A 16,472-nucleotide genomic window follows, 5' to 3' on the forward strand; every position below is an offset into this window, starting at 1 on the left:
TTGTAACGTGTTGACTTCATACCGCTCTGACAGTATAAACAGGCCTAAAAGCAAGTGCAGCTGCACTTTACTTCTCTTTCAGGGTGACATGTAAGGGTCTCGTGACGGGGAATGTGGGTCTGATGTGTGACTCTTGGGAGATGTGTAGTGGTTGTCTTCTGCGGGGGGTCTGTCTGCCCTTCCAGTGTAAGTCCCATTTTCCAGAAGTGTGTAATGAGCCCTGTTGTGGCTGAGTGCCGGCACCAGCCCCAGGGTCTAGAGGAGCTGGTGTCTGCCTGGAGCCTGCACACAGTGTGCAGCTCGTACTGTTGCTAGCGTGGGTGGAGGAACAGCCCACGCTTTCCAAATGCACATCGCCCTTCTGGCCTTCCTGCCGCTGCTGGCTGGTGCCCAGTGCTCCCCCTCCCCCCATCAGACTAAAGAACCGGGTTGCAGGCTGGCCTGTGGGATGCACGTGGAGGAGCCAGCCCCCGGGCCCTGCTGCCTGCCCAGCAGCAACCTTGGCACTTGAAAGTGGTGGTTGAAACATCTTGAATCGCAGGCTGCATGATATCTCCGCTCACCTCTAGCCTCTCGGACGGATCGAGGAAGTGCCTGCTTCTTCCACCTGGAGGCGGGCAGGGAGGCTGCCGCGCGTGTTACACTGGCTCCATATTTGGGCTAATGGGAACAGAGAGATCATTTAAATGCAAACCAGTCTCTGGCAGCAGTCCTCCCTTTCCACGTCATAGTCGCTAATCCAGGAGAATTTTCTGTTTGGAGAAAAGTTGTCCTGACACCATGGTCCATCGTTTTCTGAGCTCCTAAAAAAAGTGCGTGATCCGCTCTAGGCATCCCTTTGATTTCCATGGCAAGGGAGGAGTGGGATAGAGTCACTGCAGGGACGAGGCCAGTGAGTCGGTGGCCAGGAGGGCTCAGCCCTGATTTGGACAGGGCTATCCGTACGTGCTTTTGTCCTGTGATATCAGCAGATTTCTTCTAGCTTTAGGGGGTTTAGCTAACCAGGAGTGGACAACATCTCTTCTTGCGTGGTTGACTACCCAGGAGCCCCGTAGCAGCTGCAGAAAATGGTTGAGGTTTCCCCTCTACTCAGTATTGGCAAGTGCTCCAGCATGGTGTTAGGGACGCTGTGGAGCTGGAGCTCGTTTGCTTCACCAGGGTGCTAAAACCCGAAGCCCTTTCCACTTGTGATCAGTAAAGGTCATGGACATGCGGTGGCTCTGTAGCATCCTGGAGGCCTCAGGAGCCACTTTGGGAAATGGACTATTACTGCAGTCACTGGGGAGGCTTTAGGACGTCCACTGGAGAACCTGGGGCAGATGAGAAGGCCTGGGGCAGAGGCGGCAAGAGGTGTGGAAGACACTGGGAGCTGAGAAGCTAGGCACCTCTTGGTTTGTGGCCAGCCCTTCACCCAGCTTGTAAGGTCTCCTTCCCGCTCTCCTTGACCCCTGGCCTTCCTGTTCCACCTGCCAAAGGAAAGGAGCAGTGGCTGGAGTCACGCACACCTCAGTTGCCCCTGAAATCCAGCCCTTTTTCTATGTGCCCTTGTCAGGCTGAAGATGTGGAGCAGCAGCAGGAGATGAGTGACTCCAACCCCTGGCTTGGAAGGGGGTAAAACAAACAGCACAGAATCCTGTCTGGATTGGGCTGAACAGGGGAGGGGAAGGAGGGGTTCCCTGCCGCATAACTCCTGGAAAAGTATCCTCGGCTCCTTGCTGCATCACTTGGGCCTATTGTGCTGCAGAAGACATGGGGTCTTTTTAACAAGTGTATCCAATGGCCTGAGGATTTTTTAGCAAAGTTGGTCGTACACTATTGATTGCCACGAAGCGGTTGTCACTACAATTGCAGCTAACAGCATGTAAGCGTCTGTGCCAGCTCCAGCCTGCTCCATTCAGCATGTGAGTGGAAGCGGCTGTCAATGAACATTTTGTCCAGAGGCAGTTTCAGGCTCTGTCAGTTGAAATAGGGCAGCTCATGCATTATTTAAGAATAATGCTAATTTGTTTATATTTTTTTTCCTGCCTGCAAACCAGCTTGTGGATGGGGTTTATGCTGGAAACCATTTCCCTGCTTAGCAGTGGGCTCTATTTTTAGTATATAGGAGATGGACAAACATTAAACAGTTCTCAAACATTTCAGTGCTGTCTGTTCAGCTGTTTATTCTGTTTCCTGTACATGTCCTGGGAAAAGCCTCTTGTCCCCGGCAAGCTGCTGGAACATTCGGAAAGCCTCCAGGCTTCCTAAGGAGAGGTGGGTTTGGGGTTGGGGTACTGCAGATTCGGCTTCCCAGTGAAATCTTAGTAGTAACCTTGACTGTGCAAAGTCTGCTGGTCTCCCCTTCAGCAAAAGCACAAGCGAGTCAAAGAATTTGGGCATATTTAGGAGAAAATGGAAGGGACATAATAAAACGATCCAAAACGGTAAGTATAGAGCAGGGGTAGGCAACGTTTTTGGCCGAAGTGCGGAGAAAACCACAATGTCTACCTTGGAAGGTGTTGGAGTGCCGGCATGCCAGAAAAACAAAATGAGGCTGGGGCAGGGGGGGTGTACATGGCAGGACACACTGCATATTAGTATATCTAATAATCATAAATGTTGCCTTTGTTATTGTGTATTCCTTTTTTGTTGAGCATGTTGCAGTGAGAGAGAAAAGAGAGACAAATAAGAGAAAGAGGAGAGAGAGAACCAGGCACACGCACACGGAGAACCACGTGCACAAACGCAGAGAACCAGAACAGACACATGCACGCACACACATCCGGAACCAGACACGTGTGTGCGCACAGACGGACAGAACCAGGCCACGGCAGACCAACGCACAGACCCAGATGCGCGGGTGCATGGAGCCGGGCTCCTGGGCCACTGGACAGAGTCTGGCCCAGCAGTGCCCTGGTCCCTCCAGAGCCCCTGTGCTTCCCTGGGGAGCACAGCCCTCCCGCTGTCCGCTCTGAGGTGCGTGTGTAGTTGCCACCAGCATGGAGCTGATGCTGGAGCTGTGGAGCCCAGCACAACTGTTTGCAGCCTGCCCGCTGCCCACTGCAGATGCCCCAGGTTGGTTACAAACAGCTGCACTGGTCTCCGGAGCCCAGTCATCAGCTCTGCGCTGGCAGCGGGGAAGAGGCCGGGGTTGCACTGCCTCAGGCCCCTCCCCCACCGTCCGCTCCAAGGCTCACATACGCCTGCCAGTCTGGAGCCGATGCCGGAGCCCGGAGCAGATGTTTGCAGCCTCCTGGCTGCAGCCGGCCCGGGCTCTGGGTAGCTGCTGCCAACTACGGAGCCCAGTCTGCTTGCGGCAGGGCTTGCAGCTTCCCAGCCGCCTGCTGGGAGCAGCCCGGGCTTTGTGGCTGGCAGCAGCTGCCTGGAGCCCAGGCTGGTGGTGGTGTGCCGAGCAAAATGGCCTCACGTGCTGTGCTGGGCACATGTGCTGACCCCTGGTGTCGAGGAAAGGCAGAGTGGGAGTCCTGTCCCCTCTGTTCCCTAGTCCAAGAGGGGTTTGGCAGTGCAATCAGGTGTCACGTTCTAATTATGCAATACGTGAGAAACAACTTCCCAGGTCATGGGAAGTTCTTTCTCATGTATTGCATAATTGGACTGTGTAGTTCATTGGTATGAGATTTCATTGAGGCAAAGAACTTGGCAAGATTCAAGGAGAGAGCACTGAAGTGCTCAGACCACTTCGTATCAGTGCCTCCTTGTCCCCTGGTACTTCCCTGCCTGTCTGTGTCCATCCATCTCGCCCAATCTTACACTGCGTGTAGGTTGCCCACGCTTTGGGGCAGAGGGTATCTTGTTCTGTTTGCAAACACCTAACACAGTCGCGCCGTGGTGTGTGACCAGGGCTCCTGCTGCTCCAGTATCCCACGCAGACAGGATGGTAATGCCTGGGGAGTGCTGGTTTTGATGCTATTCTAAAGGCTGAGCTCCATTTTGCACATAGCAGGTGTTCTTAAACTCTGTATTTGTTTGGAAAGTGCTCAGTAGGTCCTTTCCACAGTTAGACTTGTTCTGTGAGAACAGATTGATTTCTGAGAACCTACATGCCAATCGCTTAATTAGTTTTGGAGTTAAATGTTAATAATAAAACGGGTCACTCAAGAAATGTAATATCTCTGTTGGTCTCCCCTTTGCTCCTAATGAGCTTAATTGTGAAATAACACGGACGCCTCAAACCACACATGGGGTGACATTAAGTGAAATCTTGTACCCAGACTCCATTACAACCTAGACACTAGGTTGTAATTTCCTAAGTTACTAACAGTTACACGAGAGAAGCAAGACTTTCTTAGGGCCATATCTTTTATTGGATCAGCTATGTAGTTGGGATAAAGTTAGAGAAGCTTTCAAATGCAAGGCGTTCTTTGTCAGGTCTGATCAGGAGGAGCCAGGCACAGCATAGTGAAAAACAGCAGTGGAAAGAAGTGAGAGAAATGCCCAGGGGAAGCAGATTCACAGCTAGCAGAAGAAAAGCAGCTGCTTACTGGGAAATCAAGGCCTTTCCAAAAGGAGGAGGGTCATTCTCTCTTTTCCTGTGTGGAAAGACGTCAGGAATCCAGTAAAATAGAGTGTGCCATGAAACCAATATCAGTGTTTAGCCCTTGGTTCTTAGTATCCCATCAGCTTATGGATTCTTGTTTCCAAGGTTGTTTTGTAAAGGTGTTGGGTAGATTTCCCTTGAGCACAAGGATAGTGCGGTCAGAGAGAGAGCGGTTGTTCTTTGAGACGTGCTCCGAATGGTGTGTGCATCTCCATCCTGTATTTATTACGTGAGAGTTCATTCTGGTGCATAGGTGCTGTTTAGTTTCACCCATGTAGTTGCCATGAGGGCATTTGGTGGTTGGATCGGGTATCTCACATTTGGAGACAGGCACAGACTCCTAGAAAGAAGGACCAGAAGGCACCTGTAAGATCACCAGGTCTGGTCCCCTGCCATGGGCAGGAGGTAAGCGGGCTCAAATGAGCTCAATGAGGTGCTTATCCAGCCTCCTTTTGAACACTGCCAGGGACGGTGACTGCACCACCTCTGCTGGAAGTGTGTTCCAGGTTCTGGTTAACCGTACGGAAGAGTGTTTCTTTATGTCCAGCCAAAACTTTTCCTCAACTAGTTTGTGTCTGTTGGACCATGTCCTCCCAGGGGGGGCTTTTCTGAAAGTTGCTCTCCTAGATCCTGGTGTTCTCCTGTGACATATTTGTAGGCAGCCATCAAGTCACCCCTCAGTCTTCTTTTACTCGGACTGAACAAACCCACATCCCGAAGTCTCTCCTCATAAGGCCCATCCCCCAGGCCCTTGACCATGTGGGTGACCCTTCTCTGCACCCTTTCGAGCTTGTCCACATCCTTCTTGAAGTGCAGTGCCCAAAACTAGGCACAGTACTCCAGCTGTGGCCTCACCAACACCGAATAGAGGGGGAAGAGCACCTCTCTGGATCTATTGGTGATGCATCTGCCCTGCAGCACTGCCCTTAACTCTGCCCTGCGGCACTGCTGAGGGGAAGCATAGGGCAAAATTTGATGCGTTTGACAACTTGGTGTGATGTAATTCTCCTGCCATGGCAGCTCCTGCTGCGCAGCACTGTGTGGAAGTGTCCATGGCGGACTGCAGCCAGCACCTTGGTCCATCTCTCAGGCAGTTACCTGACCCTGCTTGGGCAATGACAGCTGTTAGGATCCTTCTTCGGGGCTGTGAGACAAGGGGTCGTCCTCCCTGCGCTGCATTGCACAGTTCCTTTGAATCAGACAGGCCCAAGCCCATGCAAAACAATTGAAGACAGAAGTGGGGGATGCCTGTAGTGAAGACACAGGTCTGAGCACAACAGACCTGGTCTCTGCTGCAATAGAGCAGAAGTACTTGGGGGCTTCAGGCCCTTCTGAGTGAAAGGTGCCTTCCTCTGCCACTGCCTGACTGTCAGGTCACGGGTGGGGACAAGACTGATGTGCTTTCAGGGATCTGCAGGCTCAGCTTGTTTGGGGCACATGCTGCCATGGCTGGGTGGAAGGGGATAGGGAGAGCAAGCAGTCAATGCATGTAAAGGTCCTTGTTTCTTTTCCTCTGAAGGACACTCTGGATGCATACCCCTGTGGCTCAGACCACACACCCAGCCCCATGGCCAGCCGGTTGCCTCTGGAAGCAGCACCCATCCTGGAGAGGCCGGAGGCCCGCCTGACTGCTGTGGCTGTGAATGCAGAGGAAGGCCACACCATCGCTTTCCTAGGGGACAGTCGAGGACGACTTCACAAGGTAGGAGCTGCCTGGGACGAGCAAAGGGAGAATAGGGCTGTGGGAAGGTCCAGGAGAGGGAAGATGGCATCTGCCTGGGAAGCTTCCCTGCAGCAAGGCTCCTCTCCTTCTGTGTGGGAGGAAGGGTGCATTTGCGGTGCTCGTGGAGGAGCCAGGACTCGGATTTTGATGTTAGCTTTTCCCCTGTCTCTGCAGGAGGCACAATGCTTCACCCTGTGCCTCAGTTTCCCTTTCAATGAACTGCACACAGTCGGGCTGATGCACCTCTCTGGGGCTTGGGAAGGATGCAGACAACCACCATTCCCAAAGCAGAGGGAAATGAGCTGTGCTGACCAGCTGTCATGCTCCCACCACCCCACAGGCTGTTATCGCAGCAGGCTGAGATGCACTCTCATGCCCCAAGAGCATGCCACTTTTGCAGTACGGCAGCCCCACCTGGCGGCCCGTTGCCACAACGGCCATGCTGTCATTAGGAACCAGCAAAGCGATTTGTGCAAAACCCTTTTCCAGTTACTGCCCTCCCTTAGCCAGCGCTGGGGCTGCTCTGCTTGGCTCTGCAGACAGTGCTAGGCCTTTCCCCACTCATTCCCTGCCTTGGCTCCCTCTTGCTCCTCCTTCAAGAGCCATAATCTCCAAGTCTCATGCCAAGGGGCTGGCTTGTCCCTGACTGGGCTTCGTGCCACCCCCGCCCCCACCAGACACAGCCTCTTCTGAAGAGTCTTGTGGACTCAGCACAGGTCAAGTCACAGTTTTATCCGGGAGGTGGAATTCTTACCTGCTCATCCCGTTCACCGATCTCCCTCCCGTTCTTCGGGCCTTGCATTCACTTACCAATTCTGCCGCCTGTTTTCTCCTCATCTCTGCCTGCTCTGCCCACCAGCCCCAGCCTACCTGCAGGCCTGCACCCTTGCCTCTCTCACCTGTCTGTTCATCCACTCCCCTGGCTTCCTGCTGGCTCCCCATTATTTATTTTCTTTTCAAGCACCTAGGGGCACTGGTCGAGCTTTGGGACCCCCTTTGACAGGGCAGCACCATTCTGCAGGAAAGCGGCAGCCTCTTCCACAGCGTGTGTGCTGTCTAGGTCATGACAAAATGCAATGGGGAGAACAGACAGAGAGCTGCCCACACGCCCACCCTGTCACTCGTAGCATCTCCCTTTTTCCTGCCTGTCTCCTCAGATCCTGTCTCTTGCAGGTCTACCTCGGTGCAACGGGTGATGCCAGTATATACGCCTCTCTAGTCATCCAGTTAAACAGCGCTGTGAGCGGAGACCTGCTGTTTGACCAGGCACAGCAGCACCTCTACGTCATGACCCAGTCAATGGTGAGAGCAAATGAACCCCCTGCAGCAAAGGGTGGCAGCAGCCAACACTAAGCGCTGGGACGGGACCGGCCATTTAGGCAACCATTTCTGAAAATTTGTTTCCTTTTTTCATCTCCAGCGCTTGTGGGAGTTGAGAGGAAGTTCAGAGGGCATCAGCATAGGGGGGTGCTTTTGAGAGAGCAGAAGAAACCAGAAGGCCTGGCTCTGCTGATCCTGAGCTAAGGTTGCCCTAAAGTAATTTTTCTTTCTCTGGCAGGTGGCAAGGGTTCCCCTCTTTGAATGTTCACGGCACTTGAGCTGTGCCTCATGTTTGGCACTGCGAGATCCGTACTGTGGCTGGTGTGTTCTTCAAGGACGGTAAGATCTTTGGTGACAAAACAGCTGTTCAGCCTTGTTCTCTCCTGTTATTGCAGTCAGCTTTGCTGGAAAACTGCAGGAAGACACAGTACTTTGGTGTGTTTATAAGGCCTTAGGCACTAGGGATTCAGACTGTTTTGAGGTGCGGTGTATGATACAAGTGTCCTCCTTGCTACAGCATGAAACCTTTTCTATCAGCCATCTCCTCTCCACTGCTGCTGCTCCTCTTCTCCTTCAGCCTTTGACACTCTTCTCCATGCCTGGCAGGCCCAGCTCCGACGGGGCTGAGAACTCCAGCTCCCACCAAACACGGTTCCATTCCCACTCACCTGACGCGTCCCTCTCTCTCCCTGTGGAACTTGATGGGGTTCCAGTCACAGCCCTGCGCTCTACTCCTTATCCCTTCTTGCTCACAGGCTTCATTGCTACACAGTTAGCAGGGCTACCCCAGGTGACGCCACGGTAAACTGTAAATAGAATTTGCAGAATGGGGTTGTATGCTATCTGATGTGCACCCGTCCATGCCCATGACTGCACATTCCTGTAGCACAGCTGGGGCAGTTGAGGTGACCTCAGGCCCCTGCTTGCTGTCACTCCTGTAGCTAGTGTGTCAGGTTCCCTCACCCCTCCTGCTCAGGAGAGTCCTGTGTTGAAGACAAAGAATGCGCCCCCTCCTCTGTGATGTAGAGCACTGATGGTTTCCTTGCTGTTTCTCTTCAGCTGCAGCCGCCGCTCTGAGTGCCTGAGATCTAGAGTGAGTGACCAGTGGCTCTGGAGCTTCAATTCTACACAGCAGTGCTTGTCTGTCCAGTCGCTAAGTCCAGCTAACATCAGCAGAGAAGAAAAGAGAAATGTGAGCAATAGCTTTCTGCCTGGAGAGCTTCTGTGGTAGCAATGGGGTCTTCTCCCCGCTCTGCATTTGCAGGTGGAGAGCCAACTTTGGTTCTGATGTAAGCCAGCCCATCTCCTGCTGCCTCCCCTGGCACCTGAGGCACCAAACCTTGGGATTTGTCCCATGCCTGCCCTACACTGGGTGCTTGTGTGTCAGACGGCCCCTGGAGGGGTGGAATCCTTGTGGCCTCATGCAGTCAGATGTATACCCGCGTGATAATATGGGAATGATGCATCTTTGAGGTGTTTTACTTGCCTTTTGGCTGCTAATGCAGAACCTCTCCTTGGCTTGGCATGGGGCAGCATGCCCCTGCCCCAGGTTGCACCGCACCAGTTATTAAAAGGATTTCAGCATAGTGACAGAAAGTTGTAATCATCAGCTTAATGCCCAACAGCTGCCAGAAAGCCACCAGGACATGGCAGTACCTCCATGATGAGAATTGTGGTGTGCCCAGAGCTGGTGAGACTCTCATTCACATCTAGAGAGCTGAGAGCATAGGTCTAAGTATGTGCTGGCCTACAAGGGGCATTAAGGAATAGGACGGGGAAGCAGGGCTGAAGATGCTCGATACTGCAGGGAGGGAATCTCTTGTGGCTGAGCAGACCAACACCAAGTTTGTGGGGCTCTTACCACATGAGATGAGGGAAATGCAGCGGTGTTAGCTGAAGGAGTGCACCTTACTCTGTGTCCAATGACTGACTGGCTGATTCTGGTTTGGCAGATATTCCTGACTATCCCGGACCTGCCCTCCCTGCGCGAGGAACAATCCTACTCATGTTACTTTGAGGACTATGAGAGTCCAGCAGCGCTGATAGAGTCAGGCATTGTGTGTCCCTCACCTGACCCCAGCCAGGCACCGACTCTGCAAACAGGAACAGGTCAGTGAAATGCTGCCCATAGAAGACATGTAAGGAAACAGAAGACTCAGTTCAGCAAGGGAATAACTGCTTGAAACATGAGAGCTTCTCAGGGTGGTTACAGCCTTTTTTCCTCCATGCTGGCACCTTTCCACAGTCCTGTCACACCTACCCACCACATGCCTGTGCCATTCCAGCTTCCCAGACAGTTGGTAGCTGGGAGATCAGGGAAGTGAGAAGCAGAATCTGATTGAGTGGTTTCCTGTGCTCCTGAGTGTGACTCTGAATGTGCCTGGGATTAGGAGTGAGCTGACTGCTCCCATCTCATTTGTCCTGAGGGCACCTTGAGCACACTGAAAAGTTATGGAGGGAGAGAAAACACTTAGAAACACATGGGGGTTGGAAGAGACAAAAAGCAGCTGTTCTCCCTCTGCCTTATGGCTTTTTCAAACATTCAGAACCTTATAACCCGCTCTTAATTTCCTTTCCCCGGTTAACCGTAGTGAGTTCTCTTAACCTTTCCTTCTGGAGCTGAGATAACTGGGTACGTTTAGCTTCCCCTCTGTGAAGTGTACCACGTACACCTGTCTGTCTAAGAACATTGCAGCATGGGTACCTATCGCAGCTCCAGGACCAGACATCATTTTTATTATCATTTTCAGACCACATAACCATCAAGCTAGTGGTGCGCTTCCATGATACCTTCATTGTGTCAGTGGACTTCTCCTTCTACGACTGTGCTGCTGTAGCTCTGATGTGGCAGTCAGCACCGTGAGTACATACATAGTGGTTCCCTGTGTGCAGCTATCCTAGGGTTTGCCCATTCTCATCTCCCTCCTGGACCTCCTCAGTGGCCATTCTTGTTTCATTTCAGGTGCCAGAAATGTGTGAGCAGTTGCTGGGGATGTAACTGGTGCATCCGGCAACACCTCTGCACCCACAAAGCCACCTGTGAAGAAGGAACCATTATCTACAATGAGAGGGTGTGTTTCCAGCTCTGTCCTGTCTGCAGAGGACTCCACTGGACTCCGGCAGGGCTGGAACTCTGTTAAGATCAAGATAACAGCCAGCTGAGTGCCCAGGGGAGGCTCCAAGCTCTCAGAGGGCTGGCTGCCTCGTAGCCATGGCAGATGGGGGCTCTGCATGGGTGAAGAAGGGGTTGTCAGGTGCAGGGAGATGCAAGTCAGGCCTCTTGTTCAGGCAAGTCAGTGTTGCCCTGCCTGCCTGTCTGATGTCAGCTGTCTAGGGAGGCTCAAGCAGAGAACCAGTTTTGGAGAGGGAGGTGTGGGAGATGACGGGCATAGCTTAAGGTGTCAGGTTGATGCACCTGAGAGGCCAAGGGCGATGGGGAGTGACAAGTGCCTCTCTGGGGTGTGGTGAGGAAGCCGCATGAGCGAAGAGGCCGATGGCCGGGCTGACCCTTTGCGCTCCGGGTCCTCAGCCCGAAGGCCCCCAGAAGGTGCAGAGCCGTGGCCTTCGTCCCCTGGCTCGGGAGAGCCAGGGCAGGCTTCCCGGGGGATGTGGGGCCAGCCCGCCCTTGTTTTCACGTATGTTTTCTCTCCTGTGTTGCTGCCCTTGTGTGTGTGCTGTGACACTCTCTCTGTCTCTCTCCCCTCTCGTTGGCTCTTTCCAGGCACAGATTCCAACCTCAAGTCCATTTCCTTCTTCAGCCGCTCCCAGCACCATGTCCTCCACCCACACCCTGGCGGAGGCCATTGAACCTGTCACTTCCCCACCTCCTACAGTGGTTACCACCATGCCCACCACCAAGCCCGCCCCCACCACTCTGCCTGCCATCCCTAACCCAACCAGTGAGCCCACAGGGACCTTTGGCCACCCGAGCTCAGCACCTCCGATTACCGTCCTCCCCACTTCTCTTAAGATGGCCACAGAATCCACAGTGCCGCCCTCGACAGATGCACCCACTGCCATCGGCCTCACCACAGAGCTGCCTGTGGAGTCTGCCGCTACCAGCCCAGCAGAGCCTGCGGAGCAGACCGCTTTGCCCTCCCCTGCACCAGCCACAGTCCCGGAAGAGCTGTACACAGACCCACCCACCACCGCTGCCGTCAGCACTCTTTTGCCTGCTGCGGCAGCTGTGACCCCTTCCTCTGATGTCACTGGTTCCCCCTGGCCTCCCACTTCTCTCCCAGGTGCTGAGGCATCCACATCTGCTGTCCCCTCTCCTCTCACCCCCAACCAGACGTCAGGTGCCCCCACTTCCTCTGCTGATTTCCCAGGAGATCTAGAGACTGAACTGCCCGCCTCTGAGGTTCCCTCTTCAGTTCTTCCAGACGGGCTGCTTGGAGAAGGCACGGAGCTGAAGGATGCAGAGGACTGGATGGATCCGCTGCAGACAGAGAATGATACGTCGCCCTTCTCTGCTTCCACTCTTCTCTCAGGCGACGGAGACTCATCAGAGAGGGATGCACCTGACTTCCCCAGGATTCTGCACCCTGGCCTTGATTACCAGTACGACGTCCCTGGGTTCTTGGACGTGGTGAGTCCCTGAAGCTGCTCTCAGACCCCGGAGTGCTGCAACCTTTCGTGGGACACAGGGACAGTTTACAGAATTGGGAGGCCCTGCAGCCCACAGAGGAAGGTGTCTCCTGACAGGGCAGAGGAGCTGGAGCGTGGCAAAGTGTCCAGAGCACGTGGTGGCAGCCTCAGCAGGGACAGGGCCCTTGTGCTCCAGTGGCGTTTAGCTGGAGTCTGAGTCTCCTGGAAGCTGCACAGTGCTCCCTGGGCATGCAAGTGTCTGTGCTCTCCTGGGCGCATACACTGCTGTCCATAGCTTGTTAGGGGAGCCCCACTTCCTGCCCTGAGTGGAGACTTCACCTGGGCAGTTGTAGCGCTGGCTGTGAGGAAGCGTGCCTTTCTCCATGCATGTCTGTTTTCCAGAATGAAGAGCTCAGCTGGGGTCCCAGAGCCTGTCCCTGTGTTCAGGGCATTCAGGGATCCTCTCTGTTTCCAGTCAACGTAGAGCGGAAGATAACCCTGCTGGGGAGAAACTTCCATCTGTATGAGGTGTGTGATGGATATTTCCCATCAGTGCGGGGAAGACTTCAGGTGTGCCCAGAGCAGGGCACCTGGATCTCTGTGTGTGTTTTGGGACACAGAGGCGCCAGCAAAGCTGAGGCACTGCCTTGCGCAGGGTTGCAGGCTCCTGGAGTGTTTTGAGCCTCCTCCCTGAGATGGGAGCTGGAGGGGAGGCTGGGCTGCAGGGCAGTGGCAAGTATTCTGTGGGCAGGTGCAGCCGTGGGAGCAGGCACTGGTGACATCCTGTGTATCTTCCTGGCTGCAGGATCAGCAGTGGGATTATGAGTGTGTCCTTGTTCTGGAGGGCCGGACCATGGCAATGGATGCTTATGTGGAATGGGAGGAAGCAAACCCATCGCTCTGCTATATCACATGCCAGCTCGACCCGGTAGGTGTCTGGAACGGCAGACCTGTCCCAGACGTTACGCTGACACAGTCTTCTCCAGGTCCAGCTAGGGAGGAGTTTTAAAGTTGCTAGGATTGCAAGCTCTGTGGAGCCTTTAGTGATGTGCTAGGGCCCAATGCATGGGGACTTGGCCCATGACACCGCTGCCCAACACATAATGACGACTGATTCATCAGTGGGAAGAAGCTTAGTGTGATCTGTGCCTTGGCCTGGTGGTACAGCGAGGCCAGCCTGCCATGTTTCACACTACTGTCCCACTCTGGCACACAATGTGGTGCCCAGCATGAATGCCGCATGTCCCCGGAGGCTGGGGGGGCATGGCGACCACCTGCAGGCAGCGGTGACAGTGTTGGCAGCAGGGGCATGGTGGCAGCGAGCGGGGAGCCTCCCGCAGGCAGCCGTGGCTGTGTCGGCAGCGGGGGTGGCGAGCACTGACTAGTGGTGAGTGACACCCCCACCCCCGCAGACGCCGCCGGCAGTGTCAGTGCAAGGGGCGTGTGGGGGCATGTGAGCAGCAACTGCCTGCAGGCATGAGTAGCACTTTTCACAGGGGGTGCACCGCCAATCTCAGGGGGTGCTTGTGCACCCCCCACATGTCGCCAATGGTGCCCACACTCCTTCATCCAAGCCTCTGCCTTTCCTGCTAGCAGCAGTGCTGTTCACCCACACGTGGGCTCTTCCATTGCTGGTGGAAAACCCTCTTAGAGAACACCAGAAAGACAGGAAGCCAGACACAAGCAGGAGGCCTGAAAAATTAACATCCCAGTCTGCTGATAGCACTGGGAATGTGGGTAATATCAAGGTCTTAGACCTGGCCTCTGTGGAAGGAGGCAAAAGAACACAAGCCCAGGAAGAGTGACTGGCTTCTGCTTGTGCGGGCTGCGTGGCTCCTCTTTTCAGGCTACTATTGTGGAGTGGAGATGTACACGAGACACTGCCGTTTATCCAGCTGCTATGCTAGTGTCTCCATTGGTCCCTTTGATCCCCTAATACCCTTATCTCTTTGCAGTATAGTTACACAGCACCTCAGCTTGAATTCAGTGCTTTGCTGTTTGTGCAGAGGCAGCAACATCTCCGAGTGGACAGCGCAGCAGATCTCCATGGTATGGCAGCAATGCCTCCCCAGCCAAAGAGAGTTTGGGCAATGGGCCAGGGATAGCAGGGAAACCTTAAATGGGGGTGGCTTGCATTCAGGGTGTCTAGTACCAAGCTCCTGCTGAAGAAATCAGCAGAACCACTGTGCCTGGATGTTGATGGACTCTGCATCACAGCGACAGTGATGTAAGGGGTCAGAGAAGTCAGGTGGCTGGGGTCACTCTGTGCCTTGATGGGGTGTCCACTGACAGCCTTCTGCATTGCACCTCTGCAGTGACACTCTATAACTGCTCTGTGGGACACGCCGACTGCAGCCGCTGCCAGACGGCTGACCCCAAGTACAGCTGTGTGTGGTGTGGTGGGGAGCAGCCCAGCTGCATCTTCCGGGAGTCTTGCAGGGAAGAGGTAGAAGACTTATGTCCGGCACCCCTCATTCACTCAGTGAGTAACCCCTGCTCAGTAGTGTGTGGCTCTGCAGGGCCAAGGAGGGTCTGTCCCATCCTGCAGGTGGGGGCCTGACTTTGGTGAACTTGCTTCTGCACAAAACAGCTCAGAAATCCTGCTGGCAGTTTAGGTGGCACTTGCTCCTCCTCTCCCTCTCCTCCTCTTTTCCTGTCCAGCACTGAAAGCTGGACTCGGAGCAATAGGGAGTCACCTGGCCGAGGGAGGTGTGCAGCTCGGGTTACTTGGAACAAACATGCAGGAGGCAGCTGGACTTGGGAACTGGGCGGGGGTCCACAGGTGCAGTCCCAAGATAGTGGTTGGTATAGGCTTGACCAGGCTTGCCGAGTCTTCTTCCTTTAAGCATAAAATACCAGCTTTTGCTAATTGCCAGATAGCAAGTGCCTGTCACACTGAGTACTCATCACAGTCACCTGGCCTCCCACTGGCAGTGCACTGCACCCAGGTGTTGCATCTTCACTGTATTTAGCCTAAAAGGTCTGTGGGCTCTGGGCTGTCTTGTGAATACCTTTGAGCAGCTGCTGGTGTCCGTGGGCACAGGTGCTGAGGAGGACTTCTGCACTCTGTGCAATATCAGTAATACGTAGGGTGTTGGGGTGTGTGGTCACCTCCCTGTGTCCCTTGAGGGGTCTGTGCATCAGTGAGCAGATGAGGATAAGGAGCCACGGCTGCCTTGGGGGATGCTCACTGGGACTATTCCACCAGTAAAGGTTTGGGGATGGGAGGGAGGCGGAAGGGAGAATGTCCTGGTGTCCTCGTCTCTGACCCTTCCTGTTCCTGGAACAGCCCAGCATGAGTCCTGGCCAGCAACAGTCCTGTGCACCAGGCCAGGAAGGGGCAGAAGGCGGCCATCCAGGGGCCCTGCACTGTGTTTGCCAGTACGGCTGTGTGAGGCCTGCAGTGCTAGTGCACTGACACCTTGGTGGATACCTCTGCAGGTTTATCCTCTGTCTGGTCCAGTAGAGGGCGGCACCCGAATCACCATCGCGGGCTCAAACCTCGGCCGGAAGCATCAGGACATTGCAGAGACTGTCACCGTGGCAGGAATTCCCTGTACTGTGGATGCTCTACAGTATGAAATTTCCAGCAGGTTGAGTATCTGTGACACGTGCCTGGGGAGCAAATTCCTCTGCTGGGTTCCCCTGGCTGCTGACACCGGGATGGGCCGTTTCCCACCCTGCCTCCCTGGGCAGCCTGCTCCCAGGATCAGGTTCTGCACTGCAACAGGAGCCTCAAGGCCTGTAGGAGCTGGTGGTAATGAGGAGGAAGGGAAGCAAGAGCCATGCTTAGGCTGGAGGCTACAGTAAAAAAGAGACCCTTGGTCAACATTCATTGGGTGCTCAGAAGGGGCATCCCAAGACCCAGGTGTGTGCCTGGGCATTATGGGCAGGTGAGAGGAGGGCAAAGCCCTACATCATGAGGTGCAGCACAGAACAGGGTGCAGGGAGGAAGGAATGGGCAGGCGCAGCAGAAGAGAGGGAAACGGGAACACGTGGGCCCTAGGGATAGGAACTGGACAGAGGGGTGTGGAGTACAGAGCAAAGTGAAGATGTGAACGGCCTCTGATCATGGAAACCGACCCAGCCTGGTTTCTTTGTGCTCTCCAACGGTTTGGCCCCTCGTCTACCTTGCCTGGCAGCTGGATGCAAGCTCCCTGGCAGACGCCAGCTGGCTGATCCGCGTTGTGCTGGCCCACGTGGCCCCCCAGGCAGTGGGGGGATGGCGGTGGTGCAGGAAATCTACATTTGCATCCAGCTGTGGGAGCCAGTTTCTAGGGGAGATTGGCTGGGTTGGGGGTCAGA

The 16,472-nt window shown here is 54.5% G+C and overlaps 1 protein-coding gene across 7 annotated transcripts in view; it reads left to right on the forward strand.

Moving 5' to 3' along the window:
* PLXNB1 (plexin B1) overlaps nucleotides 1-16,472 on the forward strand; it is an 83,483-nt gene that overhangs the window by 47,173 nt on the left and 19,838 nt on the right. For all 7 annotated transcript variants that reach the window (XM_059715910.1, XM_059715909.1, XM_059715907.1 and 4 more), the window contains exons 3-15: nucleotides 6,057-6,239; nucleotides 7,434-7,562; nucleotides 7,819-7,919; nucleotides 8,640-8,772; nucleotides 9,533-9,689; nucleotides 10,331-10,439; nucleotides 10,543-10,651; nucleotides 11,302-12,168; nucleotides 12,570-12,695; nucleotides 12,973-13,095; nucleotides 14,123-14,216; nucleotides 14,483-14,649; nucleotides 15,609-15,760. In XM_059715910.1, coding sequence (XP_059571893.1) covers nucleotides 6,057-6,239; nucleotides 7,434-7,562; nucleotides 7,819-7,919; nucleotides 8,640-8,772; nucleotides 9,533-9,689; nucleotides 10,331-10,439; nucleotides 10,543-10,651; nucleotides 11,302-12,168; nucleotides 12,570-12,695; nucleotides 12,973-13,095; nucleotides 14,123-14,216; nucleotides 14,483-14,649; nucleotides 15,609-15,760 — 2,450 coding nt within the window. The remainder of the gene's footprint in view (nucleotides 1-6,056; nucleotides 6,240-7,433; nucleotides 7,563-7,818; nucleotides 7,920-8,639; nucleotides 8,773-9,532; nucleotides 9,690-10,330; nucleotides 10,440-10,542; nucleotides 10,652-11,301; nucleotides 12,169-12,569; nucleotides 12,696-12,972; nucleotides 13,096-14,122; nucleotides 14,217-14,482; nucleotides 14,650-15,608; nucleotides 15,761-16,472) is intronic.

Source organism: Alligator mississippiensis, chromosome 12 (genome assembly GCF_030867095.1).
Source record: "Alligator mississippiensis isolate rAllMis1 chromosome 12, rAllMis1, whole genome shotgun sequence".
Lineage (NCBI taxonomy): Eukaryota > Metazoa > Chordata > Crocodylia > Alligatoridae > Alligator > Alligator mississippiensis.